This window comes from Onychomys torridus, chromosome 8, assembly GCF_903995425.1.
Source record: "Onychomys torridus chromosome 8, mOncTor1.1, whole genome shotgun sequence".
Classification (NCBI taxonomy): domain Eukaryota; kingdom Metazoa; phylum Chordata; class Mammalia; order Rodentia; family Cricetidae; genus Onychomys; species Onychomys torridus.
The window spans coordinates 123,763-134,862 of record NC_050450.1 but is presented as its reverse complement, the minus strand read 5'-3'; the positions used below and the strand labels follow the sequence as shown (position 1 = coordinate 134,862).

At 40.4% G+C, this 11,100-nt stretch overlaps 1 gene segment (V, D, J or C); it reads right to left on the bottom strand.

Moving 5' to 3' along the window:
* Positions 1–9,125: 9,125 nt before the first annotated feature.
* On the bottom strand, positions 9,126–10,007 carry LOC118590231. The segment is given in 3 exon segments: positions 9,126–9,307; positions 9,496–9,842; positions 9,962–10,007. Coding segments are annotated over 3 exon segments (575 nt in total).
* Between the last annotated feature and the right edge of the window lie 1,093 nt (positions 10,008–11,100).

Here is an 11,100-nt window from a genome sequence, read left to right as displayed (position 1 = left end):
TCTAGATGTTTCTGGATCCATCTCATTGTAGTTGAAGACATTTAACTGTCTATTAAATTTCCTAATTCCTCCTTTCCATGTGGCTGGATGGTTGGCTGAGAATATGTCCATCATCTATGTTATTAATAAAGATGCCATGGTGCATGTGAGATACAGGACAGGAGTCAAATGTCCACCCAAGCATATGCTCCCAGGGAAACAACAGATGCTGAAGCCTCAGGAGACACATACCTACCTTGGTTTTATGCCCCTGCTAAGTGGCCAGCTCAAAAGGAGAAATGAGCAGTATGTAAAGATGAATGAGGCCTCAGCTCCTTAAACACTCAAACTACATGGAATTGCTTCATCTTCTGATTATGTATGCAGAGATGGTCTTATTCCAATAATTTATTATCTGAAACAGTTGTCCTGATCCTCTTTGTATAACAGAAGATATACTCAGTGGCTTTAGCAATAGCAAGTAAGTCCTGGAAAATGATTCATGGAATGAACTCATACTTCGATTGTTTTCATAATGGATTACAAATATAATAGTGCTTCAGAGTATGCCAATATCAATAGTCCATTGAATACAATCGAATATACATGAGATAGCATTTCTTTAACAGTAGCGTCAAAGTAAAAGTCAAAATGGTAGATAGTAGTGTGGTCAGTAATAATGTAGAGATAATAAACCTCATCTTCTCATGGAACTGTTAACTGGTGTAGCCACTTAGCAAAGGTCTGAGGCAGTTCCTCCAAAGAATGATGATTTTTATACCCTGGTTATTTAAACAAGACATTTGGAAATATATGCCTATAGAAACACTTGAAATTTGAATATCAGTGTGAGAATGTAGAAAATGTGGGTCAGCATAGCTTGCTCACATAACTGTAAATTTATCTAGCCACTTTGAAAAGGTGAAATTTCTACAAAAGAGTCACAGCAGTTTCTAGAATTTCAGATCCTGATAATCTGTTCCCAAAGAGTAGAAATGTATGTCTACAGAAATAGTTGAAAAGTATAGGCTGATATCTATAGTAAAAATGCTTATTAATTTAAAATCTTTAAACCAGTTTTGTCCCCAAACTGGTTAAAGGTTGGCTCACCAGTAGTTGTATCCATAGAATTCAAGTTAAATTAACAATTACCTGATAGTATAAAATTATACTGTCTGACATATGTCCAAAACAGCAAACTAGTACACAGTTGTTTTAAATAACAAAAGTGATACAAAAAAATCCCCCAAAATGTAATTATAAGCAAAAATTACAATACTCTACTGTATCTCTAACTAATAATGGTTTCTTTTCAGGATATTATATTCCAGGTTTATATTATCTGGACACTGCACCACTACAAATATGAAAAATATAATTTTACTGCAATCTTAAATGGAGATAGATGGTGGCTTACAAAGAGTATCTCAATAAAGCAGTTAAGATCCACTCACATGAAGATCACCAAATGTTACTACCACTTAAGGCTGATTTGTCCTCTGAGGAGTAGGACTCTGGTCCTCACAGTCACCCACTTTAAATGGTACAGACTGTCATGGGGTGAGTAGACTGGCAAGGGTCATGTCTCAGTTCCCCAAGCATCTGGAGCACTGTGTGAGCATTTGTGCTGGTGTCTCATGGTGAGCAGAAATAACTGGCCTCATTCTCAGGCTAGAGGTCTGCTACAGTTATGCAAAATGTGTTGCAAAAGGGCCAGGAATAGCCAATTGTCACATGTATGGGTACATCAACTGAGATCTCTTTATGGCAGGATGCATCATATGCTCCAACATCACCACCACTTCCAGTGCAGACAAAGGTGACTTCTTTTCCAATAGAACCAGACATGGAGGCTTCCTGATCCAGCCCAGACTGTGCCCAGGTCTCTGGAACAGAGGAGTAGAAGACTCAGCAATATAGGTTTTCTCTCAAATAGGAAGACAGTTACGTTTCTTGTGAATCCTTAATCCCTTCCGCTTTTTATGAGAAGTCACCTGAGAAGAGAATATAATAGGAGAGAGGAGGAAGACCCCAGTCAAGGTGAGAATTTGCACAGTGCTGGCTCCTTAGGAGCTACAACTACTTCAAAGACCATCTGTGTCTCTATACCCACATTCCCATAAATAGGACAGAGGGACCTCCCATGCAAATCATGTCCTCTCCTAGAAGGTCTCTCACCTCGGTTTCTGAGTCTTCTTTTGGGGGAGCTGTGCAGAAAGAGCCAAGATCATAGATTTGTTTTGGACCCTGAGCATTAGCTTTTCCCAGAGGAGTAAAGGGCTGATTTCAAAAGGGACAGGTATGCAGCGCCCCCTATTGTCTCCGTACAGGCCACTCAGGACTGCCTTACCTCAGGGAACTCTGGAGAGAAGCAGGGCCCTGCCCTCTTCCCTGCCCTGCACAGGAGCCTCCTACAAAGGATTCAGAGGCATTTACCAGGTGAAGCCCTGATTTCAAAGATGTGCTGTCCTTTGCGGTTGACCAAGGTGGCCTTTTCTTTATTGTGAGTTTGCTGGTCAACACAGCAAAGAGCGCAGCACAGTGGCAGACCAAGGAGAAAGAGTACGAACTGTCTGCTCCCTGGGCTGTGTTCATTGTTTGCCAGTTTCTACCACGACAAACAGGTGGTCCTCCTCTAAACCCTTTCTATCTTCCTTCTGCATCGACGGTGCAAGAAGGACAATCGATAACAGTGAAAGACAGAGGGTTTGGTTGGACATCAGCCTTCCCAGAGTCAAGCACTGGCTTTTCTTCCAGAGGACCCAGGTTCAATTCCCAGTACCCACATGGTAGTTCACTAACTGTAACTCCAGTTCTAGGGGATCTGACACCCTCACACAGACACACAGGCAGGCAAGACACTAGTGCATATAAAATAAAAATAAATCTTAAATAAGTAAAATAAGTCTTGAAAAAAAAGAAAATTGGGAGCATTTAAACAAATGGAATTGTGAGATATGTGAGCAGAAGTACCAACCAGAGGTAATGAAAGTCCCCCAGCATGTTGCATCTTCTGCTGTATGTATACCCCAGTTAAATCAATCTGAGTGAGAGAAATACTAAACATTTTACATCTGCCTCCAAATCAGGTTGAAACTATCCACTGAGGGACAATGCCAGATCACCATACCTTCTTAAACAGTGTTGCATATCTTCTTAGCAGTGAACTAAATTTAACCTAAGATTAACCACTTCAAAAAGCAAGTCAGTGACATTACCTGCATCCACAATGTTATGTAATCACTTCCTTAGAACAGACTAGGTGTTATGGGTAAAAGCCCAGAGCCAACCATTCAGAAGGACCAAAAGTTAATACAGAGTTTCTGTATGAAGGTGGCTGGAGGAGCCTGGAGAGAAATGGTTCTCATAGAGCAGCTCTGAAAGACTCAACATCCTACTCCATGGACACTAGCTCAGCCATCCTCATTACTGTTCTATTCACAATAGCTAAGAAATGTAAACAACCAAATGTTCTACAACTGCCAAATGGATAATGAAAATGTGATACAAATACTCTATGAAATACTATTCATATATAAAGAAAAATGACATCATGTGTTTTGCAGGTAAATTGATGGGACTAGAAAAGATCACATTGAGTGAGGTAAGCCAGAACCAGGAAGTCAAATATCCCATGTTCTCTCTTACTGGAGGCTCCTAGCTCCAAATCTTCACATTGAGTACATATTCTGAAAAATAAAATGACACTACTGACAAGAACCGAGGTGCTGGTAGGAGAACAAGAAAGAGGATAATGGAGAGTAGAAGTGACCAGATAAAAGAAAGGAGAGGGAGAGAGATAAATACAGAGAAAGGAGGGCAGAGGGAAATAATAGGAGACAAGTGATCTGATGGAAGAAATGGGAAGCACGGAGCTTCTTAGAGAAAGGGAGGAAGGTAAATAGAAGGATGGAGGTTGGTGAAACAAACATAAGGATGTTTTGGAAAACCACAAAGAATCATATATTACCAAAAATGCTTACCATAGTACATGTAAGTCAGTGTATAAATATGCACATAATTCTAAAAGTTTTATCATCTAGGCAGATGGTGCTCCTCCAAGAGCCAAAGGTGACATAACAAAAATGACATGAGAAGGCCTCTGTTGAGTTGTTGGCCAAGCTGTCAAGAGACCCATAAAACATACAGCCCTCTGCTGTTGCCCTTTGTTGCTTCCCAGATTAGTAAGTTCCTATTGATGAAGACACCATGTACTTCAGAAACAGATCCATGAGACCTGTTAACTGGACTGACCTGAACATTCCCTTCCTGAGGACTAACTCCCATGGTACCAGAAGGAGTCATGCAAGCTTCAAAGGAGGGAGACAACTAAGCAATGCTGCCTATGAACCATAACAATGACTAGCATGGTATGATAACCCTGAGGATTTGATATTGACACACATACCTTGGGGTTAACCAGCAGGTTTCTAATTGTAAATTAGAGCCACAAAATATGATGAATACCATACCTTGTAGTGGAAACCTAGCTAACCACTCAGAGCTAGAGAAACCATGGCTATTAGATGAGAATCTGCAACCACTAACTTATTAAAGCAGCACAATCTGTAGCAACAATCTATAAACATGTCTTTATACTCACAGCCAAGTCCAGTCTTCACCTCTCTTCAATGAAACTTCTCTTTGTAACAGATAGAGACAACTACAGAAAAGCACAATCAAATAGCCACAGAGTTACAGAGCCCAGTCCCAATGAATACATCTATAAAACACTCCTGAACCTCAGGGAAAATTGAGTAAGAGGAGGTAGAAAGATTGGAAGGGCCAGAGAATCAGGGAGTTTGCTGTGAGATTGTGTCTCTTAGTAATATCAGAAGCAATTCCCATAAAGTCTCACTGACATATCTGGACTTGGGAAAGCCCAAAGCCTCCAAGCTAAATAAAGAATTAAAATCAACTTAGAATGTTGAGAGTGGGATAAATGGTCTTTCCCATGGAGGAGCATACTCATTGGCTATCCAATACCAAATGGTCAACCCTGAAAACATGTATACAAGTAACATTATATAGACTGAGCAGGCTGTATCTATGTGCATAGGAATACATATGAATATACATGTATGTATGTAACAATGAAAAAAGAGGCCATGGTTTGAAAGAAAGAAAGGCCTATGGGAGGGTTTGGGAAGAGGAAAGAGAAAGGGGAAATGATGTAATTATAACCTCAAGAAATAATTTTTATAAAAAAAGGCAAGTTTAAAGAAAAGAGATCTGAACTCTTACAGTGGAAAACCACATAGAAGTAGATAAATTCTAGATATAACTGAAATAAGAGAAATTAAACCAAGAAGGGATCTACAATTTAAATAGGTCTTAAAAAAAAAGAAAATTGAAACAGCCCCAAAAATGTTTACAACATCAAATTCTTGGATGCATAATGATCCACACCAGAATTATAAAAGACTTTAGAAGAACTATAACCAATACTTATTAATTTATCAGAAAAAATAGAAATGGAATAAACACTTTCAAACTCCCCTGTGAAGCCAGAAATTTACTCTACTATAAAGCCATGAGAAAAATGCAACACACAAGCCAACCAACAAACAAAACTTTAGTAGTAGGTAGTTAGTAGCATTTTTTCTACTGGGGCCTATGAAGTGTCCATCCATGGGTTATTGGCTTGGCTTATAGTGCAATGCATAAGTTACCTGCAGTTTAGTTTCTTTTAGGTTCAATTAGGTAGCTGTTGGCTGTACCCAAGATGCATATGTCTCTATGGCATTGTTAGGGATGTCTTGCTATTTCTTTTGTGTAGTTTCAACCTTTTTATCTGGGTAGAGCAATTGACACCATGTTCCCCATGCATAGTACCTCCAAAATTTGTGAGGGTTACCCCTCAGGAAAGCAGCTTCCAAATCAAAGACACTTTGGTGAGCATAGAATGTGATGTCTTTAGCATTAAGAAGTGGATGAATTTCTAAACAGTCTTATTAAATAAGAAACACAGAGCCAAATACAGGGGTGAAAGCCATAGAGATCAGAGAAATAGTGAGAGCCACCAGTTAACCTTAGCTCACCATGCCACCATAGCTTCCCAAGAGAGTGCTTCTTCCTGTCTAACCTGCACCTTTATTGCCTTGCTGTTCTGCCTTTTCATTGGCTCTTAGTCCAGCCACCTCACTTCCTTGTCACTGCCTGTCTGTACAGACTTCCTGGTCTCTATGATTGGTACTGGGATTAAAGGCATGTGTCACCACACTTGGTTGCTTCCTAGTGTGTCCTTGAACACACAGAGACTCTGCTTGCCATGTGATTGGATTAAGGGCATGGGCTACCACTGCCTGACTTTTGTTTATGGCTCACTATGTCCTCTGATCTCCAGGCAAACTTTATTTATTAACATACAAATAAAATATCACCACAATAGGATCTCACCCTGATGTTTTAGCAGGTTAACAAAAGCAATGGCAGGAGAAGCTAAGCTGTCACCTCTGGGAATGATAAACATGTTCTGTGAATGGAGGTCCTTATGGCAAGGCCCTTTGGAAAATCCCATCCATCTGGCAAGGACCTATAGAAGCAATGGTGCAGACCCCTGTGTTGCTGGAGTTATCTCCAGTCCCGCCTGGGCCTGCGGCCACTCAGACCCAAACAGACACAAAGACAGTTACATTATTTAAACTGTTTGGCCTGATGACTCAGACTTCTTGCTATCCAGTTGTTATATCTTAAATTAACCCATTTCTGTAAATCTATAAGTTGCCACATCGTTTGTGGCTTACCGGTACTTTACATCTTACTTCTCATGGTGGCGGTGGCTGGCAGCATCTCCTGACTCAGCCTTCCAGTTCCCAGAATTTTCTTCTCTGCATATCCCTTCTATACTATACTTCCTGCCTGGCTAGTGGCCAATCAGTGTTTTATTTATAAATCAATCAGAGCAACACATTCACAGCATTCCCAGCACCCCAGGGCTGATCCTAGGGAGCTCATGGGCTTCAGGAGTCTCTAACTTTCGCTATACTTGTTCTTATGATAATTCTTAGTTTTGCTTTCTAGTTATGATTGTGGCTGAGTTTATTGGGAACAAAACTGATAAGAAACCTACAAAGAAATTAGTCTTCTCTGCAGTCGTTCATAGGAACTAGTTTCTCTGGTCACCTTGATTGCCTGTGCAGTCATTCTGAGTAAGCAGGAGGAACTCACTAAGGTTAATTACTCTTGCTGATTTAACTATCTTATAAAAGAGATAACTATATTCCAAAGAACTTAAGAACTAAGAGATAGTTTCTTAAAAGATGACATTAAACAGCCAGCTCATGCACTAAGGACAGATCCTGGTCCCACAGACTGGGTGCCTCCCAAACAGATCAAGCTATTCAATTGTCTCACTTGTCCAGAGGGCCTGATCCAGCTGGGGGCTCCACCTTTGGTTCATAATTCATGTGCTTCCATTCATTTGGCTATTTGTCCCTGTGCTTGAGCTTACACAGGAACACTGCCCAGTCTGGAAGGAGGTGACAGGACCTGCCTGTACTGAATCCATAAGGTTTAAATGAATCCCCAGGGGTGCCTTGATCCTGGAGGACATGGGAATGGAGGGGAGGGTCTGGGGGAAAGGTGGGGGTGGGGCCGGGAGGGGGGAGGACAGGGGAAAGCATGGCTGATGTGTAAAATTTAAAACACATAATAATAAAGAAAAAAATTAAAAAAATGATGACATTAAAATTTATAGGGACACACAAGGAAAGGACATCTCTCTGGTGCCAGGACTTGAATGGTTAGATATTTTTCATTTAAAACTCCCAGTTCCCTTGGAAGTAAAAAGTACACATATAAACTGCCAGGAAGAAGAGAAACTGGTCCTAGCAGTTAAAGAGTTAGGTAATCACTGCCATTTTGAAAGTTTATAAAGAATAGGATTAGAACTGTTGTCCACAAAAAAGTGATATACAGATTATTTAGAAGTTGATTTAGACCTAAAAGTTAAATTCTAGGTATGGCATCATACACTCAGTTGATTACAAAAATATAAAAGTATCACATTGTTAAGGACAAATCATGTGCTTAAATCTCTTGTTTTGTAACAGAATTTTTGCTGCTAGCTAGGGCACAGTATGAATAAAATGTGGCTAGATATAATCATTTGACTCACAAAATAAAATGTAATGATATGGGATAAAGGTCAATGACATCAATGAAGTGGGAAAGAGGAAAGTAAACTAAAATGAGTAAAAGTCAATAATTCTTGGAAAATGGTTAAAAGGAATGTGTTGCAATTGCTCATGCTTGAATGCATTGCAACTTGTATAAATAAAAACAGGTTGAGTTGTTCAATGCCATCTGTTTGAAATAAAATTGGTGGACAGACTCTTCATTTTTTGCCTATTTCACACCTCCATCCTTGGCTCACAAGCCCACTAGAGCTGGAATCTGACACAATAGCAATAGTTTCTATCATTTTGGAGGTCTCTTGGACCAGTCAGTCACCAACAACTCAACTGATGATTTTATTGATGTAATTGGGTGGTTTCAGCCAATCTACAGGTCCAAGGGATTCATATTCCCACTATGTGAAGTCACTTCACTAAAACAATATATATTTCTATGTATTTTTAAGTGAGCATATAAAATAGGTTTTGCTCTTGATCTCAAACACCCTTAGTGTTATGTCCCTTTTCCTCTCCCTATGCTACTCTCCCTTTTCTTCCCTCTCACTGTGTATTTCTCCCTCCCCTTCCCTCGCTCTGTGGAGTACTTCCTTCCTCTTCCCTAGTCAAGACCCCACCTTTAGTTTTCCCTTCATAGCACCCGTTTCCTGCTATTTCTCTCTCAGAAGCTACATCTTCTTCCATGGTGCTCTCTTTCTACTTTCCTGGCTTTCATGATTATTCAAGGTTTTACATTCAAGCCAAGAAGATTCGGTTCTAGAATCTATAAAAAAGAGGAAACAGAAGACATTTGTCTTTCTGCACCTGGGTGATCTAAGTAAAATGTTTCCCAGTTTCACCGATTAATTTGAAGATTTCATTTTTCTTTACAGTTGAATAGAATTGTATACTTGTTCCACATTTCCATCATCCATTAACCAATCAAAGGATAGCTAGGCTGCTTCCATTTCTTAGCTATTGTGAATAGAATGTTGAGGAACATGGCTACAGAAGTACATCTGTAGTAGGAAATCACGTGTTTTCAGCATATGCTAAGGAGTCATACATCTCAGTCATATAGTATTTCTCATCTAAGACCTTTAGAGAATTCTCCACACTGATTTCCAGAGTGTCTGCTACACTTTGCAAGCTCACCAACACTGGATGAAGATTCTCCTCCCCTTCATCTTCACCATCGTTTGTTGTCAACTGTACTGTAGGTGTGAGGGTTTTCTTTGATAGTTTGATTCTTTTTTCTCTATTATTTGGTGAAAATATGCAACAAAATTTCTGAATGAACTTTTTCATTATCTTTTTCTTTAGTAGTGTACAAATATTTCAAGGTAATGAAGAAACAGTCCTGATTTTTTTTTTTAATCACAAGCTAGAATTTGTGCCTTACTTCCCCATCTGCCTGTATCACTGTGAGACACACTATTTTCCCAGATGGAGCAGTAATAGTCAGCCTCATCCTCTGATTGTTGCTCAGAGATGTGCAAATCTGCAGCATTTTGGGAGGCATCTTTGGATCCAGAGACTCTATTGGTGACTCCAGGCCCCAGCTGCATGTTTGAGTCTGAGTAGTAGTGCAGGAAAAACCGAGGAGAGTTCCCTGCACCTGCTGGTCCAGTAAATGTTTGTTACCAGCAACACTGATGCCACTCTTCAGAGTACAGGTGAGTCGGGCTGTTGGTCTAAGAGCCTCAGGGATGGAGGGCAGTTGTGTCAGTATAGACTGAGAAAAGGAACCTGCAAAAGAGGACGCCACAGTGAAGAGCAGAGCTGAGGTGCAAATTCTTGGGGATCTGAACCAGAAGGGACTCCCTGAGTTTAGGAGTCCTCCCCAGTACTCTTAGGCCTGTCCCTACCTGCACAGTAAGATAGAATCATGAAGCTGAGAGGAGTCCAAGCCATGGTAGGCACAGCACAGCTTCTTCTTCAACCAGGGTCTTCTGTCTGGGCTGCCTCGGTATCTCATCTCCAGTACAGTACAAGAGGGGCTTGTCATGCAAATGAGTTCTCATTAACTCCTTCTAGTGGTTGATTCACAGTGTGAGTTCCTGTAACAGCAAGCCAGGTGAAGTGATATATATATATATATCTATATATATATATATATATCAGGTAGAAACACACCAAGGACTGTGTGCTCTTTCAGATCCTCTTTCAAATCCTCTTTCAGATCCACAGTAGGACAGTAGGTCCTCACAAAAAGTGGAGGACTCAGTCATTGGGCCCCATTTCTGTTAGGGCTACCACATGTGGGTACCTGTCCTTCAAAAACTACATAGAGAGACTCAGTACACTCCTTTAAGTCCCCAAGCAACCAACACCTTTCACAATTGTTCAATATATCAGTTCTGCTGTGTTTTCTTCACCTTATATTTCAGACACATGAAAAGAAAACTACAAGGAACTTGGTGATGTGTTCTAGTGGAGCCATTACTGATATATTTCTCTGATGAATGTGGATAGGCAGGGACAGCACACAGCAGTCAACCCACAAGAGCTTGTGAAGCACACGGGATAAAGAGGGGAGAGGAAGTCCCTGGATGGGTGAACATTCCATTTTTTGTTGTAGGCATTATCTAAATAAATGTGGTTGCTTATGTCTGACTGGGCTAACACTTCTAAAACTTGAAGAGGAGTGGGCACTTAGTAAGGGACATCAAAGGACTCAGAAAGCAGAAGCTCAGTATTGATGGAAGAGAATGGAAAGACAAGGTTTGTTTTACGGTATTTGATAAGAACGTTGAAAATTTAGTATTTCTTGCAGGACCACTTCTTACTGACTAGAGGGGCAGCCAAGGGGATATGAGGGATGGATGTCTGACTTGTTTTTCATCATTGTATGCTAGAGACAATAGAACTGATTTTGATGCTCAAGATTCAGGTAAGTCAGCAAAGATAGCAGAGATGCACAGGGCAGGAAGGTTGACTGGGAAAGGTTACTTGCAGTAAATAGGTACTAACAGATGACAGGTGAGGTGCTGTGGAAAGTGTTGAG